We start from the raw sequence: 23,382 nt of genomic DNA, 5'->3' as shown, positions 1-23,382 counted from the left end.
AACTTTTTCAGCAATAATTTAGGAAACCCTACACTTCGATAATCGATTGGTTTGCTTAACAAGATGTAGAAATTATTTATTAAAGTCACCTGGAAATATAATTGTTTTTCTTTCAAACATGCTTACGAACAATAATTTTTTTTTTAGTAATTGTTTGTCACGATTTATATGTTTAAAAAATATATAAAGTTGTTTGGGGGGCTGACTCCGCCTACCCCTTTTGTGACGTAAATCGAGGCAGACTTTGCCTGCACTGCGTATAGTAAACACATGTGCAAAGTACATGTACGTCCAAGTCGTGAGTTGGTACATTTCTAAAAGTGTTTTTCTGCATTCAGCAGCAATACACCTGGTCGGCATTGCCGGAAAAAAAAAAAACCGACTTGGTCCGTACATGTACTTTGCAATTGTGTTTACTCTACGCATTACAGGCAAAGTCTGCCTCGATTGACGTCACGAACAGCGCCCTCTCGGGTCGGGGTCTACTCTTAAATTTGTAAATAACATAAGAACTGATTTTTTAAAACCTTAGTTAACTGTTTATTCACATTCCACTCATCAAAACACATATATTAGTGACAAAAGCTTTATTTTAAAAAAAATACCACTTCCAGGTGACTTTAAATAATTGCAAAACTTTGCAGTGGCCAAACTTTTTCAATAAGATATTAGGCAACCCTACACTTTTGATAATCGATGGGTTTTGCTCAACCAGATGGAGTTTTTAAAAATAAAAGAGATAATCTAAGATGTGACTGAATATATGTAATCTGCTTTATTTAGCGTTTTAGCTCCAACTAATTACTAACCTCACCAATAGTTCACAAAACACAACTTATGTGCAGTTTATAAAAATCAAAGTCGTCATGTGCAACTCTAAATTTAAATAACATTGTTTCGTTGTTACAAAAATGTCAAACATTGATTTATATCGACCACTGTACACTTACTTAAACACTTCACGTCGGATGATGTATATAAATACAAATTGTTTTTACTGCCAGAAACAACTTTGGAGTGCCCTCAATTTTGCAATGTATGGTGAACTGAATGCATATTTGCATGTTCTCAAAAGGGAATAATAAATCCCTGTTCTTATTATGAGAACCTTTGTTGCTTTTCCAAAGATTTTTTTCAGAGGAAAATGTTTGCTCCAAAAAGTTCTAAAAACAAAGTCTTGGAATACCACCCGCAGTGGTTAATAACAATTTACATTATGACTGAACAAAAACTTAACTAGGTTAATCAATTTTTTTAAAACCAAAGGAACTTTAAAAAAAGAATTTATTATCCTATAAAGTGAAACATAAATGCATATTAAAATTGAGAGGAACTGAATGGTTACAGTCTCAAAGACAACAATGAACCATCCAACACCAATCACCTAGATTGTGTACAGTAAGTTCGCGCATATGCTGCTGTACATGTTTCATTATGGGGTATGTGCATTGTAGATATATATTGCTCCCATATAAGCAAGTACCCTAAAATACAAGGCATGCCAATGTTCCAGACTTGAGGACCACATCCTGAGGATCTCTGTTATACTCTTATATAACTGATGCTAGACCAAGCTTGAATGTCTCTTCTACTGCGCTTTAGTCTTTGTCGTGTAGTCACTCTCATCTTCATTGAGTTACTTAATTAAGAAGCTGAAAAATGAACATAACCAAAATACATGTTGAAGGTAGAATAACGATTATAATATAAGCATTTATACAAGTACAAGTACACAAATTGATATAAATCCTTGATATATTTATCCCTGATGCAAACTTCAATCTATTAAATCGATGCGATACTCGCTGCTAAAAATATAGTGGTCTACTTGGAAAGACACTGCTCTAGAATTGCAAGAAGGGTTTTGGGTTTGAATCCCACCTGGGTAATATGCCTCTGATTTTTCACAGAGGTCGGGGAAAGTACGGAGTATACAGTGCTAACACACATCTGTGTATATGGGTAAAAAACAACAATTTTAATTGTTGTTTTTTACCCATATACACAAAATATTAAAATATTCTTTATCCCTAATGCAAATTTCCATCTATTGATATAAATCCTTCAGGATCAACTTTGATGCAAAAAAATAACTTGTCAATTCTCTTTAAATGTAATATACAACACAGCAACTCTATTTGAGACTTGAGTTTCTCACCTATATGGATAACCCTTGTATTTGGCTCTAAATACTGACAGCAGTAGACTGAAGAAGAACACCACCATTACCAAGCCGATGACTGTCACAACTACAAATGGGATGTATTAAATAAACAAATATGATTAGTTCAATCTGTTAGTATAATAAATCACTTTTAAACAGCGAGAAAACCATATTGATTGGTATGACAAAAGTACTGAGAATTTTGCTATAGTTTGTATAATTACCTTATGAAGACAAACATAAAGCAATAAACCCCTAGAAAAACCAACTGAGTTAGCGGGCTGGTGCACTACCAACTGAGCTATCTAGCTCTAATTTTGGCAAAATTTAACCTTAAACTGGTGTATACAGGGGATCACACCCCAGTGGTCCAATTGACAACTTTTAATTATTCTGTGGCTGCAGACTGACCCATTTACTTTATTTAATCTCACCTCGTCTTTTTCTGTTGTCCCCCTCTGTGATTGCATTCTTGTTGAGCAGAATAACTCCAACTGTAACCGCAGCATCTATCAGTTTTGTCAAGGTCATTTATTAATTTTGAAAAATCCCAATTTAGCTCTAATTACTCTAATTTGTTTTCACTCACCACCTTACTTTGTGAGCTAGACATAAATGTACCTTCTTTCCACAAAGAAGGTTCACAAAACCACAGTAAGGCAAAGGTCTTCAATGGCATTCTACTATTTTTAAAAAACTTACCCTGGCTGGATTAGAAGTTTGAAATAAATTTAAGTTACAAAGGATACGAAGCAAGATGACGATGTGAGTTTCTGCAACAAATTGACCTTGGCTGCTACCATGAACGTAGCTCTGTAGAAAACAAAATATCACTTGTGGTTTAATACAGATTACAATAATGTGTTGCACTAATTTGGGTATTATAACCTTTCTACTAAATGTTGATGAATATTCAGGCATGTGTGCTTCATTTTTGAAAGTGCAAGGGCACCAAAGCATTTTCTCTTTAAATGGTACCCTATGAGGAAATTGCAAGTTGCTACTGGAGCTTTTCAAGTCAACAAGGCAAAAACCAGTAGGCAAGCCGCAAGTGCCTTTTGTTGCCTCCGTGAAGTATCAGGCCTGTATGTTCCTGTTGCCACTTAACAGTTGTAATGACAATAAATACGCAGGCAGTGGGAATGGGAGAGCACTTGCATCAAAATGAATCTTACCACTTGTCCAGTCTGTGGGTTTCTGTGGGCATATGGCGGACCTCGAATATGATTCCACATCTGGCCTGAAGTCATGGCGAAAACAATACACTGGAAGAAAATAATACAAGTCAAACTTTCATTACATAACGCCAACTAAATAAACTGAATTTGAAGATGTGAGACATGATTGCTAAACTTACCAAGGAAACTACTCCCCATATGGTTTTGTTGTAGAGAAACTCCAGATTGTTACGTCTGAAGTACAAGAATCCAGCAATCATACTAAGTAGTATACCCAGAGCAATAGTACCAGAGTAGTTTGGTGGTCGGAATATGCGGATCTAGTGTGGAGATAAACAAAATCAACTCATTGTACAAACATAATCCAAGTTATATAGTCCTATTAAAACAACATTTGACCAAGGTTTGGCCTTGACGTACTTGAATGAAGTGAGATGAGTTAAAAACTTACATGGACATCGGTTCGTTCACTGACCCACTTTGCCATTTGTTCACTTTGGAATCCAACTCTGTAAAGAGATGAGACCACAATGTTAAATGTTTTACTTCATAACTCAATGCTAACGTATGAACATTATAACAGACAGATTACTCCTAGTAAAACTAGTTTCATTGTGGAATGTTAAATTACCTTTGGATGTCGAATGTATCACCCTTCTTGGGCTTCCCCTTGGGTGGGAAATGGATAATACTCGGGGCAGAGGTTGTCTTGAGCTGCAAACAAAATAAATACATCATCAATGATAAAGTGCTAAGGTCTGCATAATTGATAAAACGTTGTAGCACAATCAGTGTAAAGCATTAAGGAAGTTTTATTAGTCTCCTTGTAAAAGATTTACAGGGTTTTTAATATTGTGATCTTAAAAAAAAAAAAAGTAAAAACGAGGCTTACCAATTTAAACACATCCTGACCTTCGTCATAGTCCACAATAGCAAAGAATAGTTTGTTAGAGTAGGACTGAGAGTAACGCCATGAGTTGGCCAAGATCTGGAACTCATCATTCACCTGCCTGTAATGAAGTATAGTATTATGATAAGGATGCTTGTAAATCTTGAAATGGTTGTTAAATATGTAGTGTTTAGTTGAAACAGTGAAGAGCATGTTTTGGAGAAATGTTGTGGCAGCCCTGTATGCATTGTTTTTTGAAAGGGCAAGGATACCAAGGCATTTTCACCCTCGGTAAAGAGAAAATTGAAAAATTTTACCGTAGCATATCAAGGGCACAAAGGCAATGATTAGGGGGCATGGAGGCAATCGCCTTCTCGTTGCCTCTGTCCTATAATTCGGGAATTGACCTCTACCAAGACGTACTAGTACTACTCTATTCTTAACTTACCGACACACAGTACACTTGCGCTGAGGTTGCATTGCTGTCAACATGATGACAACAGAGTAGTTCCGTGGAGACGTCTTCACATATTGTCGAAACTTCTCTCCATTCATTCGGATTATAAAGCGTTTGTTGCTCCAATCCATTAACTGCTTCACTTTCTCACCTAAAACCTCCTGTTGGGATATTAACAAATAATTTGTAATTAATCGTGTGTTTTCCCCCAACTTCCCCTTAATTTGAAATAAACGACTGGAAATTTTTAATTACTCAAAATGCAGTGTGTTAACTGTAACTTTGTTAGATGTTAAAATAATTTAATTAAATAAAACAAAAAAATGTTGATGGCCTGATGTTTCCAAGCAAAACCCTCCCCAAGTTGCCCAACCCAAGTGATTTGCCCCAATTAATTTCAAAATTCAATTGCTGCAATTGACAACTGAAATAAGAATAAGATTGAGCTATCTGATAAGCCGTGGCCAGTTTCATAAAGACTGTTGTGTAAAGTGTAAGCATAAAAACTTTATAAGCACATACAAATCTTGCTTAACAGAAAATGGTTACCAGCCAAAATTCCATATAAAGTTTACAATAATATTGTAAACTTTATATGGAATTTTGGCTGGAATTTTGGCTGGTAACCATTTTCTGTTTTATTATAACCATTATATTATAATACATTGCAACAACTGGTGCCAGCTTGTTATTTGCTCAGCAACACATTTGCTAAGCAGTAGTTTCTGCTTAAAAATAACAGCTTAAAAAAAAATGGGCCCTGTTTACTACTTAATTAAATTACTAGGCCTACCAAATTTTTCAGTGAGCTTATCTACTAATTTATTAGTAGGCCTAGGTAGCTAATTTGTTATTTAAAATTTTTAATAAATATTTATATTTTATAATAAAAAAAAAGAATTGCGAGCCGGCCCTCCTAGAAATTATGACAAATGTGATAAATTCAATTGCATTTGAAGTAATTTTCACGCACTACTTGCCTCTTTCTTTTTGCACGATGCTCCAGGTGACAAAACCAATGCCGACAGGCAAAACATGGCAAAAACTAGCCATATTCTCGGCAAAACCCTTCCGTTCCTGATCATGTCCATTTTGCAGAGAAACAATACATGCACAACACACACATTGCAATTTATGATTGGTTGGTTCGTAACAAAATTAAACTGGCCTTACTAAAGCATCCACTAGTATCAAATAATTTTGTGCACGCCATACCTGGCCAAAAGTTTTCATTACAACCAAAAGACTTGAACGAGTTTAGTGTAAATGCAAGCAGTAATGCTGTCGTTGAGGACGCTGTTTAACCACACCGTTAATTTTTTTGAAGTATTGACACAATGCATAACCGACTTGCACGAGTTTAATCCACGGACACACCAATTACATTACAAACAAGAGACTTGAACAAGTTTAGCATCAATTCATCTTTGCAAAATCTGACGCCGCTGAGGACGCTGTTCAACCACACCGTTAAATTTTCGAAGGCTTGCTGACAAAATGCACAACCGACTGAAACGAATCTAGCCCGAAAAAAGAAGAAGAGAAGAAGCCGCCGAAAATTCTTACGAATCTGTCTGGGATTTCTCCTCTCCTAACTTGCAGGTCTTGCAGTCGCGTTTTAACTTTGCAAATTTAAGCAACTGCTACTTTGGTAAGTTGTTACTGCTGCTATTTTATTTACCCTCGTCTGGAAGCTTCGTACTTCGGCCTGTATCAATCATTGTCAATAGATTAGTGATAATTTAAAATTTACTGTTTGGTTTTTGCATGGAGGTTTTTGGGGGGCTGGTCATCTCGCCCCCTAGCAAGCTCGCCACCAACAAAGTCGCCCCCTGCAAAGTCGCCCCCTAACCGGCTCGCCCCGAGTTGTTACAAAGTCGCCCCTGACAATGTCGCCCCCAAACAATGTCGCCCCCCCTAGCTAGAAAAGTCGCCCCCTGACAATGTCGCCCCCAGCCAATGTCGCCCCCCCTAGCAAAGTCGCCCCCAGAAAATAGTTAGGGTTAGGGTTAGGGTTAGGGTTAGACCTTCCACAAGCACATTACTTCATACGGAATTTTTTCTGAAAATGTTTTAACTATATTTTTTTACCATAATTATTGTAGCCTTAATTTGCTAGGGGGCGACATTGGCTGGGGGCAACATTGTCAGGGGCGACTTTGCTAGGGGGCGACATTGTTTGGGGGCGACATTGCCAGGGGGGGCGACTTTGTTTCAACCCGGGGCGAGCCGGGTAGGGGGCGACTTTGCAGGGGGCGACTTTGTTGGTGGCGAGCTTGTCAGGTGGCGAGATGACCAGCATTCGGTTTTTGGGGGTGTGTGTGTGTGTGATAATGTTCCTTTTTGAATGTTGTTTTACCAGTTTCGTGAAAAATGTTTGTACTGTATTTGTATTGACACTGGCACTGCTGTTCAATGTGCCCTTTGCATGTTTTATCGCGAATAGCAAAATATTAAGAGAGGGCGCTGTTGAACCCACACAAAGGTATGGGAGTTACGTGCGTGAGTCGTAGAAACTGCATAGAATTTAGAAACCGCCCTATTATGGCCATATTCCTTCCCACAACCACAACGCATTGCGGTTCTGAATCGCGATAAACCTTATTAATTAATGTAGTGTAATATTGAATATTGTTATAATTATTGCGGGTTCAATAACTGAGGTACCGATCCTGGTTGTACTAACTAACCTTCTAAAAAAACAATAAAGTGAAATGACGGCTGCTGTGCGCGATAATAAAATTTTCTTTCTTTTTTTTAGTAAACACTACATAATATACTTCAAGAAACTATTTAAAAGGCTCCCCCGTGAGCCTTATAGGGGTCTAATATTTTGGGCCTCCTTAACGGCCTTAACGCTATACGTTTTTCAAATCAGCGTTGATAGGTGAAAGTTTTGAAAGTTTTACGACCGTTAGCCAGTAATAACTGAAGTTTCTTTTGTACTACACTACCAAAACTTTCCCCACATACTCAATATACATTCACAATGCTTGCATTTCTTTTTGTTCAGTGAAATTAAAAAACATTGTCAAAAAATGCAATTTTCTGCTCGGTACTCACTGTTGTTTTTCTGCCGCATCGCACGTTTTTTGACTTCTTATATGCAGCCTACGTATAGATCGACGAACTACCGAGCCGCGGCCGAGTCGAACTAAACCTTTCTGTGAAAGGGGTGTTACAAACCCGTGTGGCAGTGCGTGCGCTGTTTGTTTACAATATTAATACCCGATGTTCACGCATAAAGCGCCCACGCACTGCGGCACGGGTTTGTAACACCCCTCTCACAGAATGGTTTAGTCCGACTCGGCCGCGGCCCGGCAGTTCGTGCCCGATTTATAAAGCGTTGAGCATATTGAGAAGTCAAAAAAAGTGCAATGCGGCAGAAAAACAACAGTGAGTACTGAGCTGAAAATTGAATTTTTTGACGATTAAAAGTCAGACTTGTTAACCTTGACCTTGTAATGACTTGGGACTAACTGAGATGACCAGGGACATGTGGGATCTAGGTTTTTGAATCTCCTACCTAGCTGACATTGTCATTGGCATTTCGTGTGTAACTGTAAACGAACTTGAATATGTCTACATGTCAGTCCAGCAACATTGTCACTGATTTGGCTTTCCTGGGTTAACCCATGTCTGACCCCGCTGAGTTTGAGTGATAAAAATAATAATAATATAAATAATAGAGTAATAAACTGGCATTTATAAAGCACTCTAGTCTTATGTGAGATCATAGCGATGTACAATACAATAACAACAACAACTGCAATATTAAACAACAAGGAAAATACAATTGTGCTTTGATCTCGGTGTTTTTGGCTCCAACCAAAGTAGCCTGCTTAGGGCTGGCCTGGGTGCTAGACACCATTTGGGAAAATTGCTATATCGCTTTCAATTTTTTGTTATTCAGCGAGATCTTTTAAGAATTAGTAAGGAAGTTTGACACTCATTTACACCACCCTTGATATTGTCCTTTGTGTTTCCATCTTCTTGTGGTCAAGCCAGTCCCTTCCCTTCACCCCCCCCCCTTTTGTCCCCCTATTCACTGTTTACCCCTTGCTTTTTCGGTATGCTTTCTAACCCCATTCATGTATTTCCACTTCACTGCTTATGTTTCACCTCGTTACCTGTTCATGTTTGTTGTGTTGTCATTTAGCCTTCGAGAAAGACTCTGCTAGGGTCGAAACGTCAGGCCAAATTAACTATTTTTTACACCCTTAGACAGTTCGTAAGCATCAAGCTTTTTGTGTGTGGTGGGGGGGGGGGGGAGACGTGTTGTTTGTATTAACTAGTTAAACAAAATGTAAAATAGTAAAACAAAGAAGTTTTTAGAATGACAATATATCTTTTCTGATCTCTTTGTGAAGAGTTTCAGAATCATATAACAAAAGATGTTCCAGTCTGAGAATGTCCCAAGATGCATATTGTATGGATGCTAGAGGAAGGATTTATTATATTATAGCTTTTGTCATCAGTGGCTCATCTTAATGAGCACATCCAGGTTGAGGCATGCCAGCTAATCAAAAGCACTTATCCTGTATGGTTAAACATCACATCAGGATGGTTGCAATTTTAGACTGAGCTATTGGTGTACAAATTCAGTACCCCTTTCATAACAGTAAACACTAGGGTGACTCTGAGGTCACATGCACATTTTTACACACAAAGAACAGTTATTGTCCAATGATCTGCCTCCTTTGGTCCCAGTAAGGGCAAATGAGGTTATCTTTCCCCCAGAAATGTGCCCAGTACACTTAACTCCCTCTTGGTTTTTTCCATTCGTCCACCGGACGAGTCGACCACAGTTTTGGGTAGGCCAAAGTTTTTCACTAGCCCATACATATTGATCATTATTCCACACAATTTTCAAACCGTCAAAAAAAGAAATAAAAAACGATGAAAGTGAAGTTTGCAGAATTGCATTTTTGGATGATAAAAGAATATTGTGAGTGAACCATTTATACAGGCATCTGGGATGAACGCTACATGTACTTAATCATAATGCAGGCCTGGAATGAAATGAAACCATTGTCTCTGTTGGCCTTGGTTCTGGCCTTGAGCTTTCAAAAGTTTCTCATTAGATTTAAAGATTTTCCGCTGGAAGTGCTCTTTGCAAAATGAGCCTTTCCCTCAAAGAAAACAATTCCATGCCTAATGTACGAAATAGTTTGCAGTAGTGAGCTGGCTGGAAACTTCATTTGATTTCCTACCGCTTTGACATGTACAGTTGTGTACATGTAGTAGGCCCATCATGTACAATGCAGGATGTTCCTCATCATGCTGACTCACTGACTCTCTGTACTATGCATTTTATAAATGGGGCTAACACTAAGTAACAGACAAGTACAGTGCCAATGAAAATGACAGGGTTTGTTAATGTTTTGAAAGAAAATTCATGACAGCTTTTCATCTGTTGATCAATGATCATACATTAGTTCTAAAAAAGTTGAAATTTACATGTACAACTTACAAGAGAATCAAGAAATCACCACCCATCCAGCTTATTTGCAAATTTCTGGAAATATACACAACCAAAAAAGCCACCAGCTGACCTATGTGGGAGTCTGCCCCCCCCCCCCCAAACACCCACAAACCTTCCTAGAGTTAACATGTTTGCTTAACTTTCATCAATCTGTTAATAAATTCCATGCACATATTGTTAGCATTTCAGATAAGTTGGTACACAAATTTTCCTGTATGCACAACATATCCTTTAATCATTTTTATGTTAATATCTTCCCGTTTTCGTTCCACAGATCACATATCATTCATTGATTTAGATGGCACACAGGTTAATTCTGTCAGGAAGTGTCGTAATTTGGGTGCAATATTTGATGATAATTTCACTATGGACAGTTTTGTTTCACAGAAATGCAGATCAGCATCTTTTGCACTTCACAAAATCGGGAAAATTCGCAACCTGACAGATAAACACACCACTGAACGCTTGATTCATGCTTTTGTGGTGTGTCATCTTGATTTTTGCAATAGCCTCCTTTCTGGGATCTCGGCTCGTCAAGTGCAGAAGATGCAGGTTGTGCAGAACTCTGCAGCTCGTCTTATTTATCGTATTAGGAAACATGAACCTGTGTCTGTTATTCTAAGAGACTTACACTGGCTACCTACATGTATTCACTCTCGCATTTCATTCAAAATATTGTTGTTAGCATATGAATGTTTTTATGATTTTGCGCCTCCTTATTTGACAGAGCTGTTAACATTGTACACACCTTCTAGAAATCTTCGTTCTAACAAGAAAAAGTTGTTTGTTATTCCACCAGTGATAACCAAATCATATGGTGAACGCAGCTTCGTTCACACTGCCTCAACCTTATGGAACAATCTCCCGGAACACATAAAAAACATTGATTCCATTATTAGGTTTAAGATTGCTTTAAAGACGCACTTATTTATCATTTAATTCATCCCTTTTATTTGTTACCCAGTACGTCTTGTCTTTGTATTCTGTTGTGTTTTTCTCAGAAGCGCTTAGGGACATGTTTGATTTCTATGTGTTATGCGCTATATAAGAATGGTTAATTATTATGTTGCTGCTCAAAGGACAATTACATGTGTATGGTGGGTATTTGGTGTAATATTTAGTGTAATATGCAAAAGGCACATTTCATAACAACAAACCAAGTAGCAGTGTCTTCTGATTTATTTTAATTCAACAACAAAATAAATATTCTTGTAGTAAAGACTTCATGCCCACTGTAATTTAATTTACTGGTGTCTCATAGTTTTATTGATATTCCCAACGTAATGATTTGAACCTGACAAAATGCAAAGAAACGAGGATAATGGTTTTTCTCTCCCTAATGGTGCAGTACTTGAGGTGGTGTCATGGTGTGAATGAATGCTGTAGGAATTAGGATTCTCATTACCTAGATCTATATAAAAAAGCCATCACTTTGCTACTTGAGCATCCTCATTCCTCTGGTGACTGTGTCTGGAGGGAATTCAGTGCCGTCAAAATGTGTCCCTTGACGTGTGAAAGTCTCTTTCCTCTTTGAAGCTTTGGAAAATAAGATAAACTATAAATAATAAACTTGTGGGTACAACCATGTGTAAAATCTCTTTTGGAGGACTGATGGCTCTGAAAAGAGCCAGTGTGCTTTATATTACTACCCCATGTCCCCCCTCGGAAGTCACTTTTGTTCCCAAATGTAGAATTGCCCATATTCTGTTTGAACTGATGAGGACTCTGACTGCATTGCATAAGTTAATTAAAATGCTTGAAAGGATCAGGCCTACAACTTTGATCAGAGTCCAACAGTAATTTGGGAGGAAAGATCTTAGAAAATTACTGAAGGGAGTTTGGGTTAGTGATACTTGTGTAACTTCACCCTCAAAGTTTTATTTCCCCTTTCATTTGTGCATTCCTGCATAAAGTTAGTACTTTGTAGCAACATAAAATAGTGACTTGATGGTATTACTGCCTACTAACATTAATTACATGATCCCTAACCACATACATGTAGGAAAGATTAGGAAAAACTGTCTGTGGATTTTAACACATTGACTAAGAGGAAGGATAATCTATAGATACATCAACAAGCATGAAGCAAAATGTAATAAGATCATATTCACTGAGCCATGCTATAAAGTATTGACTGGCTACTGCTAGTGCTAGATTACCTGTACATTATGCTTTGCTTGTTTGCCATTTCCACTTGCAGCCAATTAACCGATGATTTAATTTGATGTCCTGGTGTGGCATTTCTTGATGATACATAGATCATGATGTATAATGAAAAGCGGGTTACATAAACTGATCAGTCAGTATTGACAGTAGCATATAAATACGATACATGTATGCTACAAATGTCAATAATCACATTGAGGTTCATAAAAGAGAGTAAGGCTAAAATACTAGATTTATAATCCAGATGTTTACATCAGGAACATTTGTTTGGCTGTTCTAAGAATGTTGTGTTTACTGAGCAAGCCTTAACAAGATGTTCCACTGCTTGATCAAATAAAATAAGTATTAATTTGCTATAAATTTTAACCTTGGGCAAATGAGTTACCATAAAATGCCCTTGTAGTTCTGTCTTGTTTGCTTTATGTAACTATCATTGAATGCAGCATTATTTTGGGCTTTGCATTACTGTAGTTCACATGTGTTCAAGTGTGTTCTTATGCTGTTATTGTATTCAGAATCCTTCTCTACTCACTGCCCAAGGGGGTCCCACGGACGCCTAGGCCCATCTAAAAACACCTGCCCGGTTAACAACAAACAAACTTGGTTTACTCTAGGACAAAGTGAGGGTGAAAGAAAAACAAAATTGTCTTGCAACTGTTTCAGTTTGCCTGGCAAGGATCACGTTGCAGTGGGTCTGATATGCTTTGCAATTTGAAGTGCTTTGTGTATTGAAATGGGCCTACATTGTTTAGCATTTTCAAGTCCTAGAGTATAGCATTCTGTTTCAAGGTGATGTATTTAAAATGAATCCTTACTTTGAAATGTATTCATCCAATTCATGATATGTCGTTATGCATTACACATGTGATCTTGAACACATAGTTCAAGTTTGTGTTTCGTATGTACTGGTAATTTACATAGAATATGTCAGTGAACAGGCCTCTTACCTGTTTGGCATGAAGTGCAATACTTGAGTAGCCACAATGTACCATACATGTACATGACTAGATTTTGTTTTTTGTTTAAAGGTCAGTATTGCCTTATATATGTATGTTTCCATTATACTTTATTTCAGATAATATACAATACTGCTTAAATAATTATTTGTAAAGAAATTTGATTCATGGGAGATCACAATTTAATGACTGATTTGTTTGTGTACACTGAAGTAATGTCTGTTTGCTTATTATGTTAGGACAACTTTAGTAAGAAGAACTGTAAAAGTCTCCATTGTAAGAAAACTAGTTGAAAACACCCTACAAAAAAAATGTAGAAAAGCTTGATTTTTAAAAGTGTTCAACTTAAATCGCTGTTTTTTCCAAATGATTCTTTTTACTGGTATCTGTCTGTCAGTTTATGGCGTCAGTGGCAATTTGTTGAACTCACTATAAATACACGACATCTGTCTAAAATTTGCTTTGCTTATTTTATCTCTTTTTGCTCCATTTTGTTGCAGGAAACCAGAAGCCATGGCCAGCTATTCCAACATCACTCCAGGCACATCTCGTCATCATAGACACCAAGAAACAGTCTATAAAGTAGGCATCTATGGTTGGCGCAAGAGATGTCTTTATCTTCTCATTCTTGTTCTCACATCTGTCATCATTGTTAATGTCGCTCTTACAGTCTGGATTCTCAGGGTGATGAATTTCACTATGGTAAGGCTACCTACATAGACTTATTGCATCAACTATATATTTGGATTGCGTTAATACCATGTGTGTATCTACTTGCCATTTAGATTTTGTTTTTTAGTAAACTTGGCAAGTAGATACACACATGGTGTTATCGCAAATCAAATATATATTGATACATCACCATGCAATGCCTCAAATCCCATGAACAACTATATCAATATGATTTTAAAAACACTTTGTTGAACAAAGGCTCTAATGGAATTCTGAAAATGTTGATATTCTTTTCTACTTCTTAATAGAGAACAGTCTTACATTTTTCCCTGTTTTTGCTGAATACACCATGGATTTGGATCTATAGATATTTGATAGATAAGTTGCAATAGATGCCATCTTTACAGGCCAATTGCATTTTGGCTTGCAGTCACGTCAAACGCCCAGTTTGACATGCTGATTACTAACCAATCAGGCAACTAGTGTTGTGAAATGTGCGCATGCTACACGTCGTTCTCGCGCTAAATGTATGGCTTTGTGTTCCAAATTGCCCGTGAAGATGGCCGATTTACGTCATGTGGGAACTATCTATTCTGATTTGAATGTATTGAGCTTTTTGTTTATTTACTGGCAATCGTGTTTTTCCTTCTTTCTCTTGTGATATTATAGTCTGGTATCGGGAAGCTGCAATTCACAAAGACTGGAATCAAGATAGGTGGTGAAGCAGAGTTTCTCAAGACGCTTTATGCTTCTGAAATCAAGTCTAAAGCAGTAAGTGATGCAAATCCTGCAGTCATGTTCCACAAATTTTGTTAAGATAAACAATGCTCTTAAAAGGGAAGCTTTGTATAAGGGCTGAAAGTCTCACTCAAATTATTTTGATCAATAGAAAAACTTATCTGGTTTCATCAAATTTCTACCGTGGAAGGAAATGTGTCGGTGGCCTTGGGCTTTGTACAAACCCTTTAAGTAAGTGTCCCCTGCCTCGGAATGTTGGCGCCTTGACAAATAGATTTATCTTTTGTTGCACGCTGTTTTAAGATAAATTACTTTATTATTTCCAATAGTGTTTTTTGTGACTGATTATCTTTGAAATGATAAGTCAGTCAAGTCAAAAAATAAAAAATTGTGTTCCCAGACAGAATAATGTGATTATGCATTTGTAATTTTAAATAAAATGCTATATTTAGTTTTGAATATGCAATGAAATGTATGATTGGAACTTGATTACTCCTTAATTATTTGTAATTGATTCATTTCAATTCCGATCAGGTCTTATTAAAGTTTCATCAAGAATGTTTAAAAGGCTCTTGCATAAGGAGCTTTGTTTTGAACAGCCTCCAATGTAATTAGAGCAAGAGAGTTAGAATTCCCTTGATGTATGGAAAGTGTTGCTGGCATCTAAATGAGCCTGGAGTGTGTATGCACTAGCCATTTGCTGTTCACTCTCGAGAGTCAGTGCTGTTTCAACATCAAAAGTATTCTCACTGTTGTAATAAAAAAGACACTTTAATATGCCATTCATTGTGGAAAAAATAGATTATGAAATGTTTCAAAAGTCAGGCAGTTGTAATACATTCAAATCATACAAAGTTTAACTTGATCAGAACTTTTTAAGACATTTCATGGTTTCGGGTTTTCTCAAACGTTTTTTCTCTTCTCTGTCAAATGTTTGAATGTGGTATAAAATGAGGATAATAGGATAATATAAAGACAAATGATCCATATTGTGAAATAGGAGTGCAGTTTCACATAATAAAATGAATATATCACAAAAGGAGCAGTTTCCTTTTTGTCAATCACGGTGAAACCCTGAGCCTCCAGGGTGTTAAATGTTAATGGTTTTACACTAGAAGTAGGGGTATTGTGTGATCTGTACATCCCTCATTTTATACTGTATTTGAAAAGCAATATCTGGCTCCAATATGTTAGACTTTATTATCATCTCTACAGGTGTACTTGTAGGACCGATTTTCGAATTCATACTAGAAAACAACTTTGATGTTATTAATGTTTCGCATCAGTTCATAAATCTCACCATAAATCTCCAGACTTGTTATATCCAATTTTGACAGTACTCATTCAGAAAATGACACAGTTATTTTCCTTTTTTGCAGGACAAAAACTTGGTGTTACAGTCAGCGACAAACGTTACAATTAATGCAAGAAATGGTTTAGAAAACACCACAAAAGGAAGGTTAATCATTGGTAAGTAACCTTTAATGTACTGATGTTTGTTTAAAAGCACTGTATACTCAGTACTTTCCTGGGCTAGCTTGCTGGTCAGGTGCCATCTGCTCTAGCAATGCAAAGGTCGTGGGTTCAAATCCCACCCTAGTGATTTGCCTGTTTTTTTGTCTTCACAGAACTCGGGAAAAGTACTGAGAATACTGTGCTTAATACACATTGGTGTAATGTAAAAACAATTTATATTGTTGTCCCGATGCAAACCTAACATTAAATTGTTGCGGTATCCGTTGCTACCACATGGGATTTGAACCGACTCTAGCCATCGGGCTAGCTCAGTGGTCTAGTGGTAAGACATCTGCTCTAGCATTAGGTTTTAATCCAAGCCGAGTGATTTGCCTGTGTCATTTTTTTCCCCCAGAACTTGGGTCTACAGTGCTTAATACAAGACGTAAGGGTAAAAACAAATAGTCAATCAATCCCTCAGTGACACACAGCTGTTGATGTCGAGCCTTGATAATCAGTGCCAGCCTTTTCTTTTCTTGATATATTTAGTTAGCAGTAGCTTGTTAATGTAGCTGAAAACTTATTGCACTCTTGATATTTTTCTCCTTTTATCGTCCAGGCCCCAAACATTTAGTTTCCTACAATGAGAGATTTGTAATCTACGACACAAAAGATAAAATGTTATTCTATGCAGATGAGAATGAGGTGATTATAGGTGCCAAGAAAGTCACATTTACAGGTAAGAAAAACAAATACTGTCCTTACAATGTCCTCTTATTGAGTCCATTTGGTTGAATTATTTCAATTATGGTTTCTTATATCCGTCATTCAATGAAGCTCAAGGCGCTTTTCATGCAAGGTTTTCTGGAGCTTATCATGAGACCTATTCCTTTACAAAGCACCATCTAATGGTTTTACAAGGTGCTTATGTACATTATGTTGCCGATCAAACCAGGAACACTTGGGGAATCCCTTCTGGGTTCTTTTACGTGCGTTACACAACAGACGGGACCTACGGCTTTACATCCAATGCAAGGGACACATCAATAATGGTTAAGTGTCTTGCATAAGGACATAAGGGTCACAACCGGGACTTGATACTGCTGAACAGAAACACCAGAGCTTTAGTCTAGTGCTCTTATCAACTCGGCCACGGCACATCAATTGACCATGTCTGATCCGCAGTTAAATATTGCAATCTTATTAATGAATGCAACATTTTGATATTCTGTATTCTACAAACAGGCAGTGAAGGAACAGCATTCGAGGGGCCAGTCCAGACTCCCCTAGTGACCTCAGTACCAGGTCAAGATTTAAGGTAAATTAAAACAAAGTTCTTGATTTGTTGAGGCTAAAACGGTAACAATTTTGTGAACATTACTGATGGTATTTCATTGTTTGTGACCATTTTGCACCCTTAAATCTATTTTCTTGTTTATTTTTCTACTTTCAATTTTAGATTGGAGTCGTTAACATCAAATGTAGTAATTGAATCACCACAATCAGTAAGCCTTAGTTCTCCTATTGGACAAGTGTCGCTATCATGTTTTAATGATATAAATCTTCACTCCAGGCAAGGCAAGGTGAGTGTAAAATTATGTATTACAGTATTGACCCCATCCACTCGGGCCCCCAATAGCTCTGCTTACCGTAAGCAAAGAATCAGGGCTTGCGGAAGGGGGGAATTTATCGCTAAGGTGAAGCGTATTTTACAGGTTAGCAGGCAATTCTTGCTAGTGCATGTGCCTCCTCTATGATACCAGCCATTCTTTGCATGCACAGCTAGCGAAGAAACTCAATGTAAGCAGAGAATGGTGATCGTAAGTGCAGAATTCAGTGGTAAGCAGAGCCATGAAATTGGGCCTCGATGTCATTGCCACATTAGCTCTTGGCTGCCGCATTTTGGGTGTCTGCCTGCTTGAGAAGTCGATGTGTTTCATGCTCACCATGACTTAATGTGGAATTTCATTCACAAAAAGGGGCAGATAGTAGCCTTGTGTGACATCAATGCAAGGGGCCTCTCTCAAACCTTGGCTTGGGCTCCGGCTTGGGTTCTGTAATCACAGTATGAACCGGCCTTCAGGTCTATACATTTTCGTAACAGTGTGTTATTTGCACCAATCAGTTCAAACATCAGCAGACGGGGCCTGGAGCCAGAGCCCATGACAATTATGCAATTTCATTCAAGGCAGACAGACTGTGGACAGACAGTACGCCTTGTGTGACATCAGTGCTAGGGGTCACAGGGTTTAGAGATGCTATCAGATCAAACTGTCATCCTACTAGATAAAAAAACGAATTTATGCACAATTGCTCTGAATATTCTCATTTTAATGTTAAACATACTGATAATTGTTGACTTGAAATCACCTTCTAGTGAATCCTTTTCTTTGAAACTGTACTATCCATAGTTTTTTATTAGATCAAGTGTCTTTTAGCACCTTTGAGCAATTTTGGTTGATTTGGGCGCTATATAAATGTTCTCATTGATTGATTGGTTTGAATGGTTGAATTGCTTTTCTAGATATCGTTAGATGCAGCAAGCATTGCCATGAAGAATCTCCCAGAAAGTGCCCCCGGGTCAAGCAACAATGCAGATGTATTTGAACTTTGTGCCTGCCAAAATGGACGCCTCTTTCTTGCCCCTCCCACATCAGGTTGTCGAGCAACAGCAGACTTTTGTGATTAGTGAATTACTAAGTGATAAGGTAATGTCAGGTCATTTCTCAATTAGTGGCTAACGCTACAGCTACTGCTAAATTTGCTGCATCATTTGTGATAAATAATAGCAATATCCTTAGCAACAGTCATGTCCATAGCTGTAGGCGCCAATTTGGATACGGCCTCAGATTTGATTTTTGTAAAAGCCTGCTCACATTTATCAACAATTTTGTATAATGTTTCAACCATTTATATATTTAGAGAGAAAAAAACTAGTGACACCTTTAGCAATCTCCGTTGCAAGAGGATGTTAACGGTAAGGCTTTAGAAATTCTTCTGGTTCACTTTGGAAATACTTGGAATTGTATAAGAATCTTAATGCTTTGCATACTAGTATTAGTGGAAAGGATAAATGAAATGGAAACTTGTAAAATTAACACAAAATTGTGTCTAATGCTCAAAATATTCTGAATGAAAATGTTGGTATTTGTGTACACTGTTTTGAAGCAGCACCAGAATCATTCCACAGTCAATGCACAAAAATGTTGTTTTGTCTTTTGTATCTGAATTAAATTTGAGTTAGTGTTAAGCACAACAATATTTAGTTAGCGTTTAGCACAAAAACATTTAACCTGACATTTTTTTAGCCAGTTTGCACCGGAGATCCTCCAATTTTGTTGAATTTGCTGGAATAATATTTCTTTGAGAGTGCCACTTGCAAGAAGAAACCCTGACTTGATTAAGCCAAGAAAAGAAAGATTCTCTTTGAAGCACCAGAATTATTTCGTTTTCTTTCAAGAAAATACCAAGTTCAAACATGGTGAATATGCAAAGCTTGCCAATTGAGCCCATGGCTGAAGCCAAGGTTGGAATCTCGGTCTGTTTGGACTCTATTGAGCTGAAATACAATGACCTACAATGGTGGAATCTTCTCAATACCATTCATCTTCTTAAAAACAAAAGGACAAAGGCCTGGAATCAGGGATTATACATTCACCACTGCACAAAGGTAGAATTTTAGAATTATTTTCCACCAACACCTGTTCTCTTTGTGTGGGTGAAACAGCATCGCATAGTGAGTGTTTGCTCATGGCATGGCTGTAATGGAACACACTGGCAACCTTTGCTCCGGCCTTCCAATGTGACACAAGAACGCAAGGTCCATGGCAAGTTATTGCATAATCCGGCGTCAACTGTTGTAAATTTTGCCACAAGATGATAGCAGACTTGACAGTTTTTTGTTACCTGTAAAGTCTGCTAACATCTTGACTTAGAACGATAAAAACTATGAAAGAGTACGGTTAGAATATGTTACACTACATATGTCTGCTGCCACCTAGTGATTGAATGGCATACTTGATGACACTGTAGAGTCTAACACAGTAGTAATGAGAATCTGAGGACAATCCCAAGATGTCCTTGCAAATAGTCAGCACTCTCTGTAGTTTGTTGTGCATTTACCATCTGTCTTTCTGTGCAAACATTCCTGTACAATTATTTCAATAACAAAACGAGTGATGAAGTCACCATCACAAAACAGTTAAACATATGTTTTTCCTTTATGTGATGTAAATTATTGCTTTATTCTTGCACTTTTAGTAACTTGAAATAGATATAAAAGACACGTTCACAATTGTATATCACAATCATTGTATTTGTATGAATAATAATTTTGGGTAGGAACTCCCTATATTTCAATTTAAAAAAACTACTAAGTAATGCCCAAAGCCCAAACGTTTCAGTTCTTGGGAAAATGTGTTTTGATGTCTTGAACATTCTAACCTACATTTATATGTTTAAAAGAAATACTTACAGTATAGACCCTAACTAGATGCTATCAATAAGCCCAGTTTTTGCAGGAAGTCTTGGGTTTTGGCTTGGAGTGTTGAATATGCTCAAAATTTATGATTTGAATATTTCTATTACTTATGATAACATTGGCTCAGTGCTAATAAAGGTCCTTATTTGCAAATTCGTAATTGCAATAGTCACGAAGGCCTATAACCCTAATGATTATTGATTAGAAATCAAATGCGACAGGGAAATGTTTTCACAGGTTTTCATGTTTTACCTTCGCCAAATACTTTGGGGAAGATATATCACAAGCAAAATAATCTAAACCAGTTTTATGAGATCAAACAAAAGTTGTAATATGGACCTTAAAGTAGTGAACCAATAATTTTATTTTTGAACCCAACGAGCTAGTATTTTACTGATTTATATTACAACTATATGTATTATGGTTTGCAGCTTTGGACTGATTTGGATGAGTGACATTAGTACGTTTGGAAATATCTCGCTTTCGGACATTGCCTCTAATAGCAAAAGGTATTGCTGCTTTAAGTATTTGAAACCATAAATGAAAGCAACGGACCCTATTAACACAGTTCAATCTAAGAAATGGATATCTTTAGGCAAGTGGGTACATATATTAGTGGCCTTATAATGTTCACTCGGATTGCACTTCAACTCTGCAAATAAGTAAACCTGGACCTATTTCAATTTGGTGAATGAGGGGAATGTGCTGCTGCTGTTGTTGCAAGCTGTAGTCTTTACACTCCATTGGGATTTTTGTAAGGAATAATATAATGTATAAATTATGCAGGTTTGGTAGATTTTTATATAAAATGCATGATACAAATGTTTTCATATCACAAAGTCATGTTTATGTAAATTATAGTTAAAGTCATTGTTTTTTTTAATTTTGTTTAAAGTAATTAAGACAGGTGTTTTTAATTTATAGTGTTTTCCAAAGTCCAAATTAATTGAGTTTCTTCCACATTGTTTTCAAATTAGATAAGGAATTCATCTTTAATGTATTATCACATTGTTAATTGTCTTCAAGGTTAGTGCAACCCAAGTGAGCAAGTTACTGTTAAGGAAATTCTACAAAATTTGTAAATATGGCCATTTTAACTTGGGCACTCTTTTGGTTTTGTTAAAAACATAGTTCAGCATTGTTTCAGCTTATGACATAGTAAGAAAATAATAACTTTAATTCAATAATTAAAGTGTTGAAATGTGTGGAAGATGACTGTTAGAATTAAAAAGGAACCTTTTATAATTTTTACAACTTCAAATGACACAATATCAGAAGAAAAAATTCTTGAATGAAAGTTGAACCACCGTCAGCTTCCCTCCTTATAATTAGGTTTTGTCCGTTTGATTTGCCAAACTTCATGTCTTGGAAATTTAATAATGTACCCCATCATAAAATGTTAATGAGATACTTGTTTTTGTCTGATAAACATATAGTTTGAACTTAACAATGGAAGATTGTGGTAGAGCACAATAAATATGTAAGTTTTTTTTAGTTTTTTTTTAAGGAAAAACTTAGAGGCCAAATGGGTTATTTTGCAATATACCTTACTATGAAATACTTGAGAGAAAAGTTGTATGAAATATTCAGTGTTCTTGTGCTTACCTTGCCAGTTTTGTTTCTTGTCTGAACTGAAATCCCCTTCAAAAGTCTGTTTAAATATTATTACAGAAAAATATAAACAACAACCTGGAAATAGTTTTTGTGAATCCTTTAAAATAATAATAATGGTTCCACAAATGCCATTTAAAATATCACAATACCCTCATGTATTGATTTTACTGAAATTCATAGATATTTTCATATTTGGCATCAAATAATTAATTAATGTCATCTAGTAAGTAAATATCCAGGCACACTCTTGAGCCGTCCAAATAACATTGAAATGTAATTGAATTGTATTCTAAGTTTTAAAAGTTGTTTTGACATGTATTCCTTCTTAAGATGACTTAAGTGTCAACATTTGTAAATCTTTCATTGTGAATATAGATGGGGAAATAGAAAAAAAGGGTTTTATTCCTATAAAGTGGTATATGTATTTGTGTATTTATTCAGTTGATTCCCTGTGTATTTATAAAGCATGTGTGATTTTATGGGTTTTTGTTAATTCCTTACCTGGTCAGTTGTATTGATTTGATTTTGAAAATAAACAAATAAATTTACACATTATTCATGGTGTGCTGGAGACTTATTATACTTATTGAGTTAAATTAAAACTCCTATATTGGTAATTCAGAATTCTATAATTTCAAATATTTTGGGGAAGAAGTTAACTTGAAGTAACACCCCCATGTAATTAACCATGCAATTTGGTTCCATCCTTTTTTCCTATCTCGTTTATTTATTTGTGGATTTCACATGAAAAGATCAAAGGCGTAACCCAAAATTGATGCCTGCTGCGCCCCCCCCCTATTTTTGGTGCTGGTAAGGATATAGTAGCACCCATGCCAGAATAAAACTTGGCAGTTCGTTTATTCCAAAGATTGTTACCGGCACTTATACGATCTTTGATCTTCTCCTTTGCCAATCAACTTGATGTTTGCACTCGAGCAAGGCAGACAAATGTATTTATTGTCAAAATACTCTCACCATCTACATAAGTTCTCACCATCACTCAAAAAGCCCCCTACTTCCACGCCCCGCCCCTCCCATTCATTCCCCGCCCCTAGCGCCGCCCCTCCCCATCCACGCCCCGCCCATACCCTCCTCTTCCAAGCCCCGCCCCAAATACTTCCTCCATGG

The 23,382-nt window shown here is 36.8% G+C and overlaps 2 protein-coding genes across 2 annotated transcripts; one reads left to right on the top strand and one right to left on the bottom strand.

Moving 5' to 3' along the window:
* Window positions 1-756: 756 nt before the first annotated feature.
* Window positions 757-5,818, bottom strand: LOC117305559 (tumor suppressor candidate 3-like). The gene is made up of 11 exons (XM_033790442.1): window positions 5,669-5,818; window positions 4,680-4,849; window positions 4,235-4,352; window positions 3,974-4,056; window positions 3,794-3,851; window positions 3,522-3,662; window positions 3,340-3,429; window positions 2,914-2,977; window positions 2,599-2,673; window positions 2,159-2,249; window positions 757-1,652 (listed from the first exon to the last, which is right to left on the bottom strand). The coding sequence occupies exons 1-11, from the start codon at window positions 5,777-5,779 to the stop codon at window positions 1,637-1,639; spliced, it is 1,017 nt and encodes a 338-aa protein (XP_033646333.1). The 5' UTR covers window positions 5,780-5,818; the 3' UTR covers window positions 757-1,636.
* A 418-nt stretch (window positions 5,819-6,236) lies between these two features.
* On the top strand, window positions 6,237-22,809 carry LOC117305546 (delta-sarcoglycan-like). The gene is made up of 8 exons (XM_033790429.1): window positions 6,237-6,339; window positions 13,796-13,997; window positions 14,637-14,738; window positions 16,085-16,175; window positions 16,780-16,899; window positions 17,406-17,478; window positions 17,620-17,743; window positions 18,685-22,809. The coding sequence occupies exons 2-8, from the start codon at window positions 13,809-13,811 to the stop codon at window positions 18,847-18,849; spliced, it is 864 nt and encodes a 287-aa protein (XP_033646320.1). The 5' UTR covers window positions 6,237-6,339; window positions 13,796-13,808; the 3' UTR covers window positions 18,850-22,809.
* The last annotated feature ends 573 nt before the right edge of the window (window positions 22,810-23,382 follow it).

This window comes from Asterias rubens (genome assembly GCF_902459465.1).
Source record: "Asterias rubens chromosome 8 unlocalized genomic scaffold, eAstRub1.3 super_scaffold_89, whole genome shotgun sequence".
In the NCBI taxonomy this organism is placed as follows: Eukaryota; Metazoa; Echinodermata; class Asteroidea; order Forcipulatida; family Asteriidae; genus Asterias; species Asterias rubens.
This window is presented reverse-complemented; position numbering and strand designations above follow the sequence as displayed.